The following is a 19,999-nucleotide window of genomic DNA, read 5'->3' as shown; positions in this document are numbered from 1 at the left end:
TAAAACACAAAGAATATATCTTTTCAGAAATTCCCCAGAAAACATGAATTTCTGGGAAGTCTGGCAGGGTTCCTCCACCCACCTCCAACCCAGTTCCTGTTAAAAAAAAACACACAACACATTATAAATACTGCTGCAGTTAAGCAGAGCGTTTTTGAAATGATCTGAAAAGGTTAGCACATAAGTTTCCGCAAACATCCTATAGACTCCAGGTAAGCGATATGAACATGCACTGAGCAACTGATTATAAATTGTTTCGATTTCAGCAGAATAGCAAAGAATTCTTAAGCTTCAAACTAAAATGTAAAGGTTTTTTACGCAAATTCTAGTCAGTTCAAACAAATCCAAATTTTTGTCACAAGTTATTACTTTCCATTTTGTTTATTATTAAGAAGGTTTTGTTCACTTGAACCATATTTTCAATGTGATCTCGTTTTTAATATGATTCTTCATTCTGTTTTTTCCCTATTGCCCACTTTTGGATCCAGCTCAACTAAATTAAATTAGGTGTTCGCATGAACATTTAATTGTTTTCATCAATTATTCTGAGTTATTTGGTTGAACGTATACGTATGATTGAATAATATTCTCTTTATTCACTGTTATTTATTACAGCTATGGCAGCAGGACCCATTGAATTGGCAGCTCTAGGAAGATCTTTGTTTCCTGGTATGCTTTATGACTGCCGAAAGGATTCCTTCATTCCAGGTGGAGTACCTTTTATTTTATTTATCTATTTAATGATGCTTCTTGTTCAATTTTGCGTCCAAATGTGTAACCAACAGGATGCACAATAACATGAAGGACTCCCAAACCAAAATATAAACCTTTTATAAACCATAATAGAGCACTTTAAATGTCAGTCATTTCATCTCATTCACTAATACCTTTTTTTTTGTATTATAAAAGCATTTGAACTTCTCACAAACGCTTCCTGCCTAAATCCCAACGTGTGCGTGCCAAGTGTGCCGCAAGCCTGTGTTTGAGTGAAGGTCTCGGCCGTTAGATCGCCCCCTGGGGGCTGGGTGCAGTACAAGTCATAAAGCCCGCCTCCTCCGTGTTAATGAATGAGACTTGAGCCCAAATTAAAAAATTAATTACACTTGCAATAAAATGTCCCGAAAGATGGTTCTGGTCGATTAAGGCACTGGTTATTGTGCGGAAATAGGTGCAGATCTTCATTTTTGTAAACAGTTTGTTTTTAGCAGTAATTTAATGCTGGGCGTGTCATCGTGATTGACAGCTGTGATTGACAGATTCTCAAAGCAGCGCGTCTGAGCTTCGGCAGGAGACTGAAGTGTTATTACTCGATTTCGGTGTTATTTTACCATGACAAAATGAGTTCAGCAGTAAACTACAGTATCTGACATACAGGATCTGGTGGAACACTGTTTATTCGCTAAGTTCAGGGCTTTTTCCGGGCTTTATTAGTTTGCTGATACACGCCTAACCACCCAGATAGCAAAACACACTCGGGCCAGTTCCGGCTAGATTCTCGCCTGCCGGAGACTTACCCCTCAGAGCTCAGACTGACTGATCTGCTCGACCTACTCCGGATGCCTGGACTCACTGCCCGATTCCAGCCCGAGTCAATCGAGCCACATGCGGCGGCCGAGCGAGACGGAATCAGCCCGCGACGCCGCGAGTAGGTTATGCGCTGCGGCCCGGAGCTGGCGCGATTGAATATATAAAACCCTCATATTTGTTAACGTTATTACATCCATTTGTGTTGATATGACAGCAAACGCATGCTGAGAAGTTCGGGGGGCGTGGTTGATTTTACATAAAGCGTTTGGTTGGAAGCTCCTCTGGCTCCATCAGACAGTCCTTCTGCGCATGTCAAGGCTCCAATTTCAGCAGTCTTTTGCGACAGTTTGTGCCCGTCAAGCAGGCGTTTTGCCTTTAAGGCGTTCAATGGGAAAAGGGGCTGTCGCGTCGTCCATATTTTTTACAGTCATTGGTGCGTGCACACATGAGCTTGTTCTTAAACTCAATCTTCTGTTAGTGAGTTAGGAGTCTTCTAAATAAGCATCTGAGTGCACAAGGTTAGTAATTTGTCCAGAGAAAATTATAAGACGACAAATTAAGAATTAGGAAGAGACAATCATGGCTTCAAAGAAAGAGGACTTTAATGGTAATGAAGGTTTTGATGTTGGATGGTAAACAAGCTTTCAATTACAAAAACGTGAGGTCAAACACTGCCCTAAAACTATATTTGGCATTTCGGCAGGTTAGAGAAAATCTCTTTATAAACATCGATTCTTTCCAGTATCTTATTGAAAGCATGCTCGATTTTTATTTGATCCAGTGCTTGGCAAACACAAAATATTTTATATATAATAAATAATATATAATATATATAATATAAATAAAAAAAATTATATATGTATTATTTATTTATTTATTTATTATTATAATATATATAATTATATTAATAGATAATATTTTATATTTATATTTAATATATATATATATATATATATATATATATATATATATATATATATATATATATATATATTTTTTTTTTTTTTTTTTTTACTTCTAGCTTCTAGGAGGAAAGATATATATATATATATATCACTGTTTCTCCAACTATGTTATAGACAAATTTGTTACCCTACTGAAAAAAACTGCTAATAACCAGGCTGGTTTTAGCTGGTCATCCTAGCTGGTTTTAGCTGGTTTCCCAGGCTGGTCATGGCTGGTTTGTGAGGCTGGTTTTAGAGGGGTTTTGACCACTTTTTAGCTGGTCTTAATTGGTCAGGTTGGTCTCAGCTGGTCTTAGCTGGTCAGGCTGATTTAAGAGGAGTTTTGTCCACTTTTTAGCTAGTCTTAGTTGGTCAGTTTGGTCTTAGCTGGTCTTAGCTAAGAGACCAGCCTGGCCAGGCTGAGAGACCAGCTAAAACCAGCCGGGCCAGGATGGGAGACCAGCTAAAACCAGCTTGACCAGCCTGGCCAGGCTGGGAGACCAGCGAAAACCAGCTTGACCAGGCTGGGAGACCAGCTAAAACCAGCTTGACCAGGCTGGGAGACCAGCTAAAACCAGCATGGCCAGGATGGGAGACCAGCTGAAACCAGCTTGACCAGGCTGGGAGACCAGCTAAAGACCAGCCTGGTCAGGCTGAGAGACCAGCTAAAACCAGCATGGCCAGGATGGGAGACCAGCTGAAACCAGCTTGACCAGGCTGGGAGACCAGCTAAGACCAGCCTGGTCAAGCTGAGAGACCCGCTAAAACCAGCCTGGCCAGGGTGGGAGACCAGCCAAAACCAGCTACTTCCAGCTAAGACCAGCCAACCAGCTTAGACTGGTTTTATCTGTTTTTTTTCAGCAGGGTAATGTGTAGAAATAACAATAAACTAAAGCATTCTTTTAGATAAACAGTCATTACATTTCGACATATGAAGCCAAGATGATATTTCAGCTGTAGATGCACAAACACAACAGGAGAGAAACACAAGCTCTCTTAATCTCCTACATACATGACCATAACTTCTGTTACCCTAAATTGGAAACAGTAAGATAATTAACAGTAACAGAATTTACAACTTTTAGTCACAAAGTCTACTTGCTAGCATGAATGCTAAGGTCATATGGCACCAATGAAATCAGAATTTAAATGTTTTTAAATTGACTAATGTGTGATCAATGAAATATTTGTCATGCTAATCAAAAACCCACAATGGGGAATCCAATTGCAATTGGTTTTATTGACCAAAGGTCATAAATCAAAAGGGTGCAAAAATAGTCCAAAACAAACAATCCGTGCCAAAGCAGAGTGTGGGAATAAAGTTCCAGATGAATGGCACAGGAATGTCCAACAAGAGTCCTGACAAAACACAAGAGACACCATGAACAAACAATAACGAACTGAAAACAAAGCAAAGGATTGTCGCTTAGATACAGGCACAGCTCAATTAAGCACAGCTGAAGCTGCTGATCGGAACAGCTGATCAGCGTTAGGTAACCAACCCATGTGACACGCAGGTAACAACACAGACACGCCACACCATGAGGAGTAAAGCTAAGCATAACCATGTGACAACAACATAAAACATCACAGGACGAGCTAACGCTACGGAAAACGCATCGGTTTGCTTTTCATGGAACTGAACCATCCAAAAAATAACGGCCACCGAGCCTGCCTAGAGCTTAATCTTTTGGCCGATTTGATGTATTTAAGATTCTTGTGATCAGTCAAAACGATAAAAGGAACCCCCGAACCTTCTAGCCAATGATGTCACTTTTCCAGCGCTTAATAGCCAGCAACTTCCTATTACCAATGTTGTAATTACGTTAGACGGCAGATAAACAGCCAGAAAAAAATGCACAGGGAACATCTTGCCATCCGAGGAAGAACACTGGGACAGGATGGCTCCCACCCTCACCACTGATGCATCAACCTTCCCCACAAAATAAATAGAAGTATCAGAAGCTATGGATAAGGCGCGGTAACAAAACGAGCCTTCAATTTAGTGAACTTGAGCTGTGCTTGACTACCTGAACAGTGTTTTGGGGGAGGTTAAAGCAGTCAGAGATGCACCGAGCTGGCTGAAGTTGTTAAAAAAATGCTGTGAAAATTGGCAAAGCCCAGAAACCTGCAGGAGTCTGGGGTTGGCCAATTCACCACAGCCTGAATCTTCTCTGGATCCATGTGCACCCCCTCGACTGACACAATGTGCCCCAGAAATGGGAACAGACTATGCATAAAATTTCTCAGCCTTGACATAAAGCCCATTCACTAACAGCCTCTGAAGCACTCGTCTGACATGTTACACATGTTTCTGAAGAGAATGGGAAAATATCAGAATGTCAACCAGGTAGACATAAATTAACTGATCTATCATACCTTTTAACACATCATTGACGAGTGATTGGATGACCGCGGGAGCATTGGAAAGCCCGAAGGGAAGAGCACAATATTCAAAAAGCCCCCTGGGGGTTTAAAAGCTGTCTTCCATCACCCTCTCTTATATGGAACAAATGGTAGGTGGTGCGGAGATCTAATTTTCTGAAGAAGGATTCCCCTGCAGACCTTCAAAAGCTGAAGACATTAACTGGAAAGGATAAGTATTCTTTACCGTAATGTTATTCAGTACCCGACAATCAATACATGGGCGAAGTGAACCATTCTTCCTCTTCACAAAAAAAGAACCCGTCCTCGCAGGTGAAGAAAAAGGGCGGATGATCTTTGGCTGCTTGAGAATAAGAAATATATTTCTCTATGGCCTCTTTTTCTGGAACAGACAGCGAGTATAATTTGTCTTTAGGCAGAGACGTACCTGTCAAAAAGTCTTTAGCACAGTCATAGGGACAATAAGAAGGCAGAGAAGCATCTTGAGACTTACTGAACAATCTCTTCAGGTCGAGGTACTTACTGGGCACATAACAGGTCCGTGCGCTCCTTCTGAAACATAGAACAAGACAATGGAGAATGAGCAAACGAAAGACAAGACTCACGACAGTACTCACTCTGCGAAAACACAGCTTACAGTTTTGGCCCCAGCTGATATGAGGCTTGTGAAGGACCAGCTACGGATGCCCAAGGACCACTGGTGTGTTGGGGGTGTCAGTTAAATAAAAAGAGATAAGTTCAGAGTGATTGAGTCCCCAATCGTGACCGAATTTATCGGGCGATCACCCAATTTGACAGATTGATGAGACCATCCAAAGTCTTAGGAAGATCTAAGGCGTATATCTTGTTGTGGATCTGATCAGAAAAGCAGTGTAGGAACATGTCCCATTAAGCTTCCATGTTCCTTCCGCATTCCGCGGCTAATATGCAAAACTTGACGTAGTTCACCACACTCCAGCTCAGCAATCTCAGCTGTCGAAGCTCAGCAAGGACCCGTGCCAGAACCGTGCTCTCTTCCAGAAGCTGCATGGTCGAAAACTTTTTTTAAGCTTCTCCGAAAAAGCCTTAAAAGATGTGAAGCAAGGAAGTTTCTGTTCTGACACAGTGGTTTCCCACAGAGCAGCTTTGCCGAAAAGGAGCGTGATGATGAACGCTACCTTGGGTTGCTTTGTGGGAAATGATGATAGTTGTAATGCCATGTAAAGGGAACATTTTGAGAGAAAAGAGTTACACAACTGGGATTCCCCTGAGTAGAAGGCTGGTGGAGGAAGACATGGTTCAGACGAGTGATTTACCACTTCAGGTGCTGAGAACATTGGAGGAGAAGACGTGGCTCCCGGTGTAAGTAGAATCATGATTTTGGTGTAACGAGTACAAAAATAAGGAACTGGATCCAAGTGTAAGTGAAAAAAAGTTTATCGACAACAGTAGCAGTTAATTAATGTAAAAGCGAAAACACAGTCTCTAGCTGTGGCAATATGTCATAGCTAAAGGTGCAACCAAATCTTTCCCAGAGAAGCAGAAAACGTGCTCCAGAGACCATAACCTGTCCAGCACAAAGGGCAATTCTGATGAGAGACAAACATTGACATAAATGATACCCCTTCTCCTAGAAACCTCCTTATCTGCTTACCTGGCAATTTTAATTAGCAATAATTGAGTGGTCCAATATATCTCTTGCAGACACCCAACTCTTGTCCTCCGAACCATAATCTTCCCAGTCCACCAAGTATGGGAATTCTCATCTCCTCTCTCGTCCCCATCTGAGACACGGCAGGAAGGAACCGGGGTCGGGATTAATGGACGTATGAAAAACAGGCTTTAATTTAAAAACATGAAATACATAATGCATTCTCTTGTACACTGAAGGAAATCTGAGGCGGACTGCCACCAGACTAATGATCTTGGTGACAGAAAATGGGTTGATAAATTTAGGAGCAAGTTTATTACAAACAGTATGAAGTGAAATGTTCTTGAATGAAACAAACCGAAGGCTTAGATTGATGGTGATCGGATTTACCCTTGTTGCATGCACCAATCTTGAGAAGTTTTTCTGGACTTGCTCCATGTGCATTAGCACTTCTGGACAAAGACTATATCAGAGGGAACCGTGACTTTAGTATCCAGACTGGGAAAAAATGGGTAGCTGGTACCCTAAGCTACACTGAAATAGAGAACAGACACTGGAAATGGGTTATGTGCCTACTCAACCCATGAGGGTTGCTGGCTCCAGGAGGTCAAATTCTGAAAAATCAAACATCACAACATACATTTGAGATCTTGGTTAGCTCTCTCAGTTTGACCGTTACTCTGAGGCTGGAAACAATATGATAGACTAAGGGCCTATTCACACTATGCCATCCGTACCGTGCCCAGGCCCGTTTCCAGGATCGTTTGAGAAGTGTGAGTGCGCTGAATCGGACTCAAGCACGGTTCACCTGGCCAGCCCTGGCCCGGTTGGAAGAGGTGTGTCTGAGCGCGGTTCACTTGGGCTTTGGCACGGTACGCTTGTGTGTGAGTGCAAAATGCACCAAAACCCGAAACTGAAAGCGAGACGTGACTTTTAAGGCACTGTTTCATATGGATTTATTAATAATTCTTACTGTTCAGTGAACGCAAACTGCCTTAATTTATTAAGGACGCAAACCCCTCACTGCACGACAGCTGTGCGCCTTCAGCAGACCTCCTCATTCCTGCAGCACGAGGGCTTTATGATTGTTTATGAGCGCCAAAAGTGTCGGATCTGTTCGACGAAATATCTGACTGCAAGTCCCCACATCCCTAAGGACTGTTTGGCGAAATATTTGACTGCATGTCACTGCATAACAAACGACTTAAACAATACAACTAGAGAAATCTCCACTGTGCTGCTGAGTGAGAGAGCGCTTCCCACTGAACAGCACAGCAGCAATGACGTAAGCGTGCCGAGGCCCGTTTGTGGTGTGAGCGCGGGCCGTTGGGGGAGACGGGAGGGGGGACAAGCGTGCTTTGGCCCGGTTCGAGGCAACTGTACCTAGTGTGAGTACGGTCTAAGAGTGGCCCCCAAAAAATGACAAAACTCTCCAAAATTTAAAGATGAATTGAGGCCCCCGTCAAAGACTACGTATATCTCGAGACCATGAATCCCAAAGAAGTGATCAAAGACAGCACCTGCAGTCTCTCTGGCAAAGAGTAATTTCGGCAAAGTGATAAATTAAGTTGCTTTCGAAAACTGGTCGAAATGACCATTTTCCATTAGAGAGTGGGAAACCTGTGACAAAGTGCAATATAGAACCAGGGTCTTGAAGACACTGACAGCATCTGAAAGAAGTCCTGATACAGGTGAATGGAAGTTTCTGAAATGACGCAAATAAAGCAAGCCAAAAACAAACCCATATGTCAAGACCCATATTTAGCCACCACAATTGTTTAATAAACAAAGTACAACTCAACCCTGGATGACAAGCCACCCTGGAGAAATGACCAGCTCTCTTTTGTGAATGTGGTAGTTGTGGTAGTTATGATAAGAGCGTTGGGTTAGGATGGCACCAACCCCTCACCTCTGATGCATCAACCTCCACCACAAACTGCCAGGAAGGCTCAGGGGCAATGGAGATGAAACAGCTCAAACAAAGCAGCTTTTAGATTTAGAAAATGGAGCTTGTGCTGCACTTGACCGCCTGAATGGTGCCTTGGTGGAGCTTAAGGCAGTCAAACACATGGCTGGCTAGCTAAAATTGTGAATAAAATTCTGGCAAAAATTGGCAAAGCCCAGAAACCTCTGCAGTAATCTGGAGTTGGCCCATCTACCACTGCCTGAATGAGCATACCCTCAACTGACACAATTAGACACAGAAAGGGAACTGACTGCCTGGAAAACACATTTCCACAGTTTGACATAAAGACACAATATTCAAAGTTTCCTCTGGAGGTATTAAAAGTAAAAAAAAAGTATTGTTCTATTTATCACCCTCTCTTATCTGAAACAAATGATAAGAATCGCAGATATCCAATTTGTGAAAAAGGGCACCCCCTGCAGATACTCAAAGCGGGAATACATCTGTGGCAAAGGATAAATGTACTTCACTGTGATGATAGGGTACTAAACGTTTACTATTTTAGGTCCGTTAGGATTACCTAAATGATTTACATTTGCTAAATACAAGAATAATTAGATCATTTCTATTTTTTTTTTTATATAAATTTCTTTTTGGGTCTCCTTCCACAAGCTTCTCACAATAGTTTGAAGGAATTTTGGCCCATTCCTCCTGACAGAATTCGTTTAACTCTGTCAGATTTGTTGGCTGTCTTGCTCGCACAAGCTTTTTCAACTCTGCCCACACATTTTCTATAGTATTGAGATCAGGGCTTTGTGATGGCCACTTTAAAACATTAACTCTGTCGTCCTTAAGGCACATTTGAACTAATTTGGCAATATGCTTAGGCTCATGGTCTGTTTGGAAGACCCATTTGTGGCCAAGTTTTAATTTCCTGGCTGATGTCTTGAGATGTTGCTTCAGTATTTCTACACAATGTTCTTTCTTCATGATGCCATCTATGCTGTGAAGTGGACCAGTCCCTCCTGCAGCAAAACAGCCCCACAACATGATGCCCCCCCAACCCCCCATCCCCATACTTCACAGTTTGGATGGTGTTCCTAGGCTTGTAAGCTTTCCCCTTTGTTCTCCAAATTTAACACTGGTCATTATGGCCAAACAGTTCAATCTTAGGTCCATCAGACCACAGGACATGTCTCCAAAAATTATTATTTTATCCCAGTGTAACTTAGCAAATTGTAATCTGGCTTTTTTGTTGATTCTGGCTTGTTGATTTTCCCATGTTGTCAGACAAGGACGCATTGTGTTTTAGGTTTTCCTTAAATACTTTTCCACAGTTGTGCCTTCAATTAATTCAAATGTTGTCAATTAGCCAATCAGAAACTTCCAAAACCTTGAAACCATCTTCTGAGCATTTTCAGAGGCATAATTATCACAGATTCAACAAGGTACTGGAAATATTCCTCAGAGATTTTGCTCCAAATTGACATGATAGCATCACGCAGTTACTGCAGACTTGTCGACTGCACATCCATGATGCGAATCTCCCATTCCACCACATCTCAAAGGTGCTCTATTGGATTGAAGTCCGGTGACTTTGAAGGCCATTTGAGTACAGTGAACTCATTGTCATGTTCAAGAAACCATCCGGAGATGATTTACATTTTTTACATGGCACGTTATCCTGCTGGAAGTAGCCATCAGAAGATGGGCACACTGTGGTCATAAAGGGATGGACATGGTCAGCAACAATACTCAGGTAGGCTGAGGTGTTGACACAACGCTTAATTGGTTGTAATGGGCCCAAAATGTGCCAAGAAAATATCCCCCACACCATTACACCACCAGCAGCAGCCTGAATTGCTGATACAAGGCAAGATGGATTCATGCTTTTATGTTGACACCAAATTCCGACCCTACCATCCGAACGTCGTGAGACTCATCAGACCAGGCAACGTTTCTCCAATCTTCGCCTCAAGGTTGGACGTGTTGTGCGTTCAGAGATGCTCTTCTGCAGACCTCGGTTGTAACGAGTGCTTATTTGAGTTACTGTTGCATCTCTATAAGCTGAAACCAGTCTGGTCATTCTGGTCTGACCTCTGGCATCAACAAGGTATTAGCACCCACAGAACTGCCGCTCCCTGGATATTTTCTCTTTTTCAGACCATTCTCTGTAAACTCTAGAGATGCTTGTGACTATTGCGAGACTTGAATATGCACTTCGTCATGAGCGTCATGTTTGTGTACAAAGGTTTAAATAAGGTGTTGTACCTGGACCATAATCTATAAAATGGTGTGATTCAGGGAATTCTGGTGTGGAGAAGTAAACGCTGCTCTCAGAATCACTCTCCATCTCCTCAGTGTGTGTGGATTTGCATTGCTGGTGAGCAAAATATCTGTTTTTATGCATTTAATTAATCTCCCATTTTCACATTTCCCAATTTCCACATTTGTCACTCTCACATTAACACAGCTGGAAACAGCTCCAAGCTATTTTTTTTTTTAATCAGAGGTGTGAAAACTTCCCGCTGAGACCGGGGAGGTCTCATGAGCCCTTAAGTTACCTTTAAACAGGACCGAGCAGTGACCTCCAAATTGAGATTTTAGGGTGGTCTTTAATTTCGAACTCTTTCATACTAACTGTGAAATTTGCATCTTATTTCAGGTGTTACTCTGTGGAACAAGAAATCCATAAATGACAATTTGGACTCCCATCCTCAGCCCAGGACCGATTTGAAGGTCTGCGGCTCTGATTCCTTATCTGATAAGTGTAATTTAATGGATATAAGTGCTTCCCTGAAAGCCAGCTTCTTTGGCGGGCTGGTGGAAGTGGGAGGATCTGCCAAATACCTGCATGACACCAAAACCTCAAACCAACAGTCAAGAGTAACAATGTATTACAGTGAAACAACCAGATTTGACCAGCTCATCATCAGTCAGCTGCAGGATTTCACCTACCAGCAAGTGTTTAAGCAGAAAACTGCAACTCATGTGATCACGGCTGTACTGTACGGAGCCCAGGCATTCATGGTGTTCGACAGGACATTATCAACAAATGAGAATACCCAGGAGATTAATGGAGAATTAGATGTAATGATCAAAAAGTTCCCCTCATTTTCCATTGAGGGAAAAGGATCTGTAGAGATGACAGACAGTGACAAGAACAAAGCCGAGAAGATATCCTGCACTTTTCATGGGGACTTCCATCTTGAGCAAAACCCCACCTCATACATGGAGGCGCTGGATACATACCAGAAGCTGCCCACACTGCTGAAGGAGAATCCCCAGAATGCAGTTCCAATTAAAGTCTGGCTATATCCCCTTCATCTACTAAATGATAACGTAGCCAAGCTGGAGAGAGAAATCCGCTCAAGTCTAGTTTCCAACACTGTAGAAATAATTGAGAAACTGAATGAAGTCAACAGGGTTTCCTGTGACCTGTCCAAAAATACCCTCACAAATGATTTCAGTGACATCCAAGAGAGGCTTTGCTCATTTAAGGAGTCAGTTGGCATCTACAAGACGGTGTTCCAGAAAGCAGTGGCCAGGGTCTTGCCTGATATTCGAGGGGGGGTAAAGGAGGAGGAATCCCTTGCAGATATCCTGAAGATCCACCATGACTCCCCTTTTAATGCAGAGAAGCTTAACCAGTGGTTAAAGGATGCAAATTCTGAACTTAACCTCCTGAGCTCATATCTCAAGACGCTTGATAAGATCAAACTTGAAGATTCAGATGGTCTCAACACTATCCTTCTTGATCCTGATATCGATGTTGTGGTTTGCTTGACCATCACATCTTTGAGCTATGAAGACCCTGATCTCGAAAAACAGCAGGAGTTTCTGAAATCTGACCAGTTTAAACAGTTAGATAAAGTAAACTACCTTAAAGCAGTGGAACCTGTCAGAAAGTGGTTTAACAATCCTGATGCCATCAGACAGATGAGACAGAGCTTAACTCAATTTAAGGGGTTTTCAGAGGCTAATAAAGATGATAAGAGAATGCGCTTCATTGTTTCTGCCATCTCAGACAGCTCCAATCCAGTCTCTTCCATCTATCTGTATGAAAAAGGAGAACTGAAAGACACAAAGTTCCAGTTGCCATCCAAACCGCCTCCACCAATAGTGAAGGATGTCCAGGACAAAACTGTGTCCCTGAAACTGCAGAACCCTTGGACTGGAGAAACAGTGAAGTACAGAGTCGAGTACAAGGAGTCAAACGCTGATTCTGCTGCTGAAGAGAATTGGCTTGTCATAGACACACGTGATAAAGACTTTACTCTGAATGAATTGGAGCCTGAAAAGTCCTACTTGATCCGCTACAGGACAGTGAGTAAAGTGGGAGTGAGTGAAGCCAGTGACACTGTCAGCACAGACAAATCTTCAGGTAAGTGTCCATCTTTTTTTATACATAGTCCTTTTCTTTTCATTTGCTTTGTTCACACAGTTGGTCATTGAGATTGACGGTGGTTGTAAATATCAGATTTAAAGCTGACTGTCCACAGCATACAGTATTCAGGCTTCTAATATCTGAAAACAGTCCAAACAATATTCTGTTCTAGCGCAAATGTCACCACTAACTAGTCACAGTGACTTTCGTAAGTGTAATAAATGATGATTTCCTAACACTGGAATGTTTCATCACTGTTAGCGTGTTCGTAAGTTAACAGCACTTTCTTTTAACCATAATAAAAACTCTAAAGTGTCAATGGCCACTATATTCTGCTGCTGTGTGAGCTTGATCATTTCATTTTTTTTAAAGCTAAATTTAGGCCTGTTGGTGGGAACAGCGGAGCAGAGTTCGACTTTATAGCATCTTCTGGCAGCATTTTCTTGAAGGAAATCAGCATCACTTTCTCTGAGGTGTGTAAAGATTGTTTCGTTCAAACTAATTATTTTTGATTCTAATTATTTGTGGGGAGATTTACTAACAGCATTTGCCAGAGCAAACTCCGCTTAGGAGAAAAAAAGACTTTATTATTATTAGGGTTGGGTATTTATTTATTTTTTTACGATACCGGTGCCAAATCGATACTTTTAAAACGATACCGGTGCCAAAACGGTGCCTCAGTCGATACTTTTTAGCCACAAAATGATGGTGGATACCTCTACAAAAATATTTTATTTGATAAAATATTTTTAAAAAATCATTTTAATAGAACAATATAATTACAGTTTAATGTAAACATCAGTTCATATTGTATTACATTAATACATTTCCTTTGATCATTTGTTGGTTAGCATGAATTTAAGACTTGCATTATGAAATTACATTAGCTTACTATTAACCTGTGGGGGGCGGGCAGGGGCCACGTACGTTTACATTTACATTTATCCATTTAGCAGACGCTTTTATCCAAAGCGACTTACAAATGAGGACAAGGAAGCAATTTACACAACTATAAGAGCAACAATGAATAAGTGCTATAGGCAAGTTTCAGGTCTGTAAAGTCTAAGAAGGAAAGCATTAGTATTTTTATTTATTTATAAAAAAATTTGGGAGTACAGTTAGTGGTATAGCCAGAGAGGCAATTGCAGATTAGGAAGGGAAGTGGAGACTAAATAGTTGAGTTTTTAGTCGTTTCTTGAAGACAGCGAGTGACTCTGTCGTTCTGATGCAGTTAGGGAGTTCATTCCACCAACTGGGCAGATTGAATGCGAGAGTTCGGGAAAGTGATTTCTTCCCTCTTTGGGATGGAACCACGAGGCGACGTTCATTCACTGAATGCAAGTTTCTGGAGGGCACATACATCTGCAGAAGTGAGAGCTGATAAGAAGGAGCAAAGCCAGAAGTCGCTTTGTAGGCAAACATCAGAGCTTTGAATTTGATGCGAGCAGCAACTGGCAGCCAGTGCAAACGGATGAGCAGCGGAGTGACATGTGCTCTTTTAGGTTCATTAAAGACCACTGGTGCTGCTGCGTTCTGGAGCAGCTGAAGAGGCTTGATAGAGTCAGCTGGCAGCCCCGCTAGTAGAGAGTTGCAGTAATCCAGTTTAGAGAGAACAAGAGCTTGAACAAGGAGTTGAGCTGCATGTTCAGATAGGAAGGGTCGGACTTTTCTGATGTTATAGAGTGCGAATCTGCAGGATCGAGCAGTTCTAGAGATCTGGTCAGAGAAGTTTAGTTGGTCATCAATCGTTACTCCAAGGCTTTTCACCATTTTGGATGCAGTAATGGTTGCCCCATCCATCTGGATTGAAAAGTTAGGGTGTAGAGTCGGGTTGGCAGAAACTTCAAGCATTTCAGTTTTTGCGAGGTTCAGCTGAAGATGATGATCTTTCATCCAGTGTGAAATGTCCGACAGGCAGGCTGAGATGCGAGCTGGAACCGAGGGATCATCAGGATGAAAAGAGAGAGAGAGCACATTTTAGTTTAGAAGCACATTTTAACATAAATATCATAAAATACTTAAAACATTATTCAAAGCCATTTGTTTTCATGCATCACTTTGCAGTCTTCATAAACAAGATAATTAAATAACTTAAACTCAAAATAATCTTCCTTGTTCATTTATTTGACAAGTAACGTTATACTGGTGTAGGAGAACACATCTCTAACATTCAAGTACATCAGGGCACATTGCTGCACCTGTAAACTTTAACAGGCCTACAGTTGAAGTCAATGTATTTTGCCCTCCCATTTTTAGTGTTTTTTAAAATGTTTAACATTTTTAGTGTTTCCTAAAAAATATATTATTTTGGAGTCATAATAAGTCGTATTTCTAATTGTTTATTTCGTGAATAAAAGCCGTTTTTAATTTAAATTAAAATAAGGTCAGGATTATTAGCCTCCTTAAGAAATATTTACTATATATTTTTGATTTACACAACAAATCAGTTGCAAAATCATTTGACTAATTATTTTAACTTTCGTAATTAACTGATTAAGTCTAAATTACACTTTAATCTGAATAAAAAACTATAAAATACTTAAAGGGACTTTGTCTGAATACAGCTGTCTTGCAAAATAACTAGTGAAATGTTCTGCACTGACTGTCAGCATGGGGAAGATAAAAAAGTAGATATTAGAAATGAGTCAGTTAAAGTATTGTGTTTAAAAATGTGTTGTACATAAATCCTGTGTTGAAGACGGAAATCAAAAATGAATAAGGGCAAAACTAAAACGAGTTGAATACGATTTACATGAGCGTGACTGAAGACTACATTTGATCAATGTCTTACATCTGTTCTGTGGTACTTTGTTAATTCAAGACTGCATTTCCTAACGTGAAACTATGTACACTAGATTTCTGATTAATAATGGTCTCTGCATAGCCGAGGACTTCCTATATTAACAGTGTTAAAATCGCTACTGAAAACCGAAGTCTAATATCATCAACAGTGGACATTTTGATAGTGTTTCACAACATAATCATGACTGAAGTTGAATCTTTTTATTACCTGAGTCAATTTGGGCGTCAACTTCTGACAAATGCGGGGAACTGATGCGCGCAGCACCATCACAGAGAGAGCCAAAACAGTGGGAGCGACACCTAAAGCACGCGAGAGAGGCTCTGCCTTTGAGCCCTCAAATGTGTCATTAAGTTTAATGTTTCCCCCTCACAGGCAACTTTTGTAAAGACAGTTGCTGTGTCAGAATCCTTGCTTGTAAAATACGCTTTAGAATGCTTAGTTTAAGCAAATTGTATGAAAGTGATCACGCGCCGTGATCTGAAGAGCGTCGCTTTGCTTTCGCTTACCGAAAACCAGGCTGAATGCGATGTACTGCGTGCGTTGCGTGCGTCTGTTCCCTAGCGACAATAACAAACGCCTGATAATGCCTGTCCGTATTCCTTAAAGTTGTTTAGTATTAAATGTTTAGTGACGCTGTGACACAACGCGTGTGCCTTTTCTCATGCACCCCTTTGATGCTGCTTACGTTTTTGCTGCAGCACCGAAATTAGGCACCGAAATTCATACGCTGATTTAATACCGGTTACCAAGGGTTTCGGTACCCAACCCTAATTAAAACAGGATTTTCTAAAGGCACAATGAGAAAAGTTTTGCAATAAAAAGATGCCTTTGTTGCAATTGAATAATTGCTGCTGTTTCTTAGTTAGAGAGCCCCTATTATGCATTATTAAAAGGTCATAATTTGGTTTTGGGGGTCTCCAACAACAGGCTGATATGTTTAATGGAGGCCAGCTAGTAAGTGTTGTGCAGGTAAACCTCACTCCTCTGACATCTTTAGCCCCCTTGTTAGAGCAACCGACTCCCATGTGTAAGGTTGCCGGATCGATACCAGCTCGAAGCGGATTGGGTGGCGTAGGACTGGTGGGGTTATTTTGGTGGCGTGACCCAGATGGGAGTGAGGTTTAGGGCGGTGAGTGTAACGGAGGCCAGCTAGTAACGCTAGAGGCTTTGGTCTTTAGCCTCCTTGTTAGGGCAGCCGACTCCCCTGCGGAAGGTTGCCGGTTTGATACCAATTAAATATCCCAACGACTCCCTTATAATTTGTCCAGCGTTTCATTTATTCCCAAACCCCTTCTTAGCAGGATGCTCATCTGCGTTCAGCGTGAGCTTATCAACAAGTATTCAGAGTGCAGAGTGTATGTGTGAGCCCATTGCAGGGGTGCATTAAAACAACATAGTTTAACACTAGCATATTACTCTATCGTAACCATGACACACATTCAGTATTAATCCACATAGTGGCAAAAGCTGAACTCTTTCAAATCTTGTCCACAGCACTTGTGTAGGAACAGCTGATGGTGGCCATAGCAAAGACGAACGGCAGTAGATCGCGAGCTTACAAACACATTTATATCCGTAAAAAAATCGACTCGCGACGCGTTTTCAACATGGCATTAGACGCGATTTGAGAATATAAAGAGTTAACCAGATACAGTACAAGCCGTTACAAGTAACAAAACACAATTAAGCTCATCATTTGCAATCTAGAGAAAACAAGGAGGCAGCCATTTTAATCGCACTTACTTACTCTTGTGAAATGGAGGAAGAAACTGATCCATGAACTGAAGTTTCTGTCAAGCTCTGACAAAGTCCCAGTCTTTTCTGATCCTTCCTTAACAAACGGCCGACGAATTCCCCGTTGTAAGCGTGTAGGTTGCTAAAGCACCCATCAGAAAAATGACAGGAACAGCACAAGGCTGGGCTATAATGCTGAGGTGTTTTTGTAAAAATAAACCTCAACCACTGACTCTTTACAGTTTTATCTTTGGGTCGGAAAAATAACACTTTCCCTCACACGTCAGAGCACAGCATCTTTGCGACATGATTCAACTGGGATCTGCTACAGTGTCTGTCTTCTTTTTGTTGCTACAGTGTTTGTGGGCGGAGCCAGGGGTTTCAATTTGTGCTGGGCGGGGCTTGAGTTCTGTATCGACGTCACGCTGGCACAGCTAAAGACTCGTTACGAACCACTATGAGTCAGCTCTTTTATAGATGAATCAATAATTTTACACATGGCACACTTTCAGAATTAAGCTGTGTTACTGCATGGAAGGTCATTTTCAGCTCACATTCATTGTTTTGTTGTTGTCTTTCTCTTGTATTTGAAGTATTTCACATGTCATGCATTTGTGTGTTTTAGACGTCTGTGAACTCCATCCAAGTGACTTTCAGCTGTGGCAACAAGATGAATATCGGAAACGAAGAGGGACCAAATAAAATACACTATGCATTTGACGACAGTAAAAAAATTGTCGCTGCAACATTGTGGCCGAATAAAGATCAAAGCAAACTTGGGGGTTTGGAATTTGAGTTTGATAAAGAGAATACGATTTCTTGTAAATGCGACCAACTGGGTGATGAGGTGAGTGTGGATGTGAAGTCAGGAACCTGTTATGGTATTACAGGCCGAAGTGACGGCAGTAAAATTATTGCACTGGGTCTCTACTTCATTTAGACCCAGTTATAAATCTACTACACACATCTACATTAATCAATCATTAGATTTAGTTTTGAAATATTAATCCGCATGTAATCATTAGGGCTGTCAAAATGTTTCTTAGAAGCACCAGGATGCAGAAACGGATGCGGGATTATTATTTACTGTGGGTTATTTGCTCTAAACGCTCCTGTTGTCCTCTGTGCTTGTACTTGAAGTTGTTTGATACATTAGAGAAGTGTTTTATTTAAGTGGGTCAAATCAAAGGTACAATCCAGCTTGTCTTGTGTTGTGAAGTAAAATTTAAATATGTGTATGGAAAGCATTACTGCATTGTGATTTAACGTGATATCTCACTGAACCAAATCAATGATATGATAATCGTAACGGAACCGGAGTAGGTTCACAATAAAAATAACAAATGTCAAATTAAACATATAATCAAGTGTGTGAGTCGATCAGTAAATTGGTGGTTGTATTTTGGGATATACAGGGTCTGTATTTTTTCTTTAATCTGTCCTTTGCACATTGGGGAAGGATGAAAAAAATTCTGAACTTGATAATAAAGAATTGATTTTAAAAAGCACGATGGTCTCTCTCTTACATGCTTTAACTCTTTCACTGGCAGCATTTTTTAAGTTGCCTCATATTATATAGCAACGTAAATAACCTCTGCTTTTAAACAAAGAAACAAAAATATGTAATTTTTTCTATATTCATTCATTTTCCTTCGGCTTAGTCCCTTTATTCATCAGAGGTTGCCACAGCAGAATGAACCACCAACATATCCAGCATATGTTTTACACAGCGGATGCCCTTCCAGCTGCAACCCAGTACTGGGAAACATCCATACACACTCTTTTCCACTCATACACTACAGTCCAATTTAGTTTATTCCAATGGTCTCAAAGTCAATTCCCAAAGGGCCGCAGCTCTGCATAGTTTAGCTCCAACTCACACCTGCTTAATAGTCTCTAGTAATCTTGAACATCGTAATTAGTTGCATTAGCTGGGTTTGATTAGGGTTGGAGTAAAACTGTGCAGAGCTTGGGTGGATCTATCCTGAAGTATCGATATTTTCAATACAGGGAATGTATTGAGTATGTAGAAGTATCTTTTCTGGGGTTTTTTTCTTACTGAGTGTTCAGAGATTTTAGGATATCTAAATTATTATAGCGCAGCATATTATATAAATATTTACTTAAATAGGAACACGAATGGGAACTATTCTATTCTTCCACTGTATCTCCGCTAATAGGTCAGCGTTAGCTCACGGCACAGTTGTACAGACACCACATTGAGGAGAAAGTAGTTTTCCCGAAACCAAGACACAATAATTTGGTGGAGAAATCATGAGCAAACATTCCCTGGAAATATGGAAACCTTTTTTATTTCTCTTTCGGCTTCCCTGTGACACTTCTGCTAGTTGCCTACATCGAACTATCTCCACATCCCCTGTTTTGCGATATTATGTCTATGTTTTTATGTGCTTGTTGCTGTTTTTTTTTTTACCCCTGATCTCACACTGCCCTACTTTAAGGACAGACTGAGAGGGGCTTTTTTCACGTCCCTTATCTTATTTAGTTTTCTAAAAGCTACCTCTCATCTTCCCCTGAATTGTGTGATGTTGGTCAAAGCAAAGAAGAATGTGTAAAAGTAACAGAATATTAAAGATTGAGCAGCTGAGTTCATACAAAAATGCATCTCCTCTGTTTCGTTGAATACCCGACAGTAATATTATTACTACAAGCAGGGGAGTTC

The 19,999-nt window shown here is 41.1% G+C and overlaps 1 protein-coding gene across 1 annotated transcript; it reads left to right on the top strand.

The window, feature by feature from the left end:
* Positions 1-617: 617 nt before the first annotated feature.
* LOC100004951 (cytolytic toxin-alpha-like) lies at positions 618-19,865 on the top strand. Its single transcript, XM_021475297.3, has 4 exons — positions 618-708; positions 11,058-12,776; positions 13,152-13,252; positions 17,942-19,865. Exons 1-4 carry the CDS (start codon positions 618-620, stop codon positions 18,254-18,256), a joined length of 2,226 nt encoding a protein of 741 aa, XP_021330972.3. The 3' UTR covers positions 18,257-19,865.
* Positions 19,866-19,999: the final 134 nt, after the last annotated feature.

This window comes from Danio rerio, chromosome 4 (genome assembly GCF_049306965.1).
Source record: "Danio rerio strain Tuebingen ecotype United States chromosome 4, GRCz12tu, whole genome shotgun sequence".
Taxonomy (NCBI): domain Eukaryota; kingdom Metazoa; phylum Chordata; class Actinopteri; order Cypriniformes; family Danionidae; genus Danio; species Danio rerio.
Note: the sequence above shows the minus strand (reverse complement) of the source record. Positions and strands in the feature narration are given on the sequence as shown.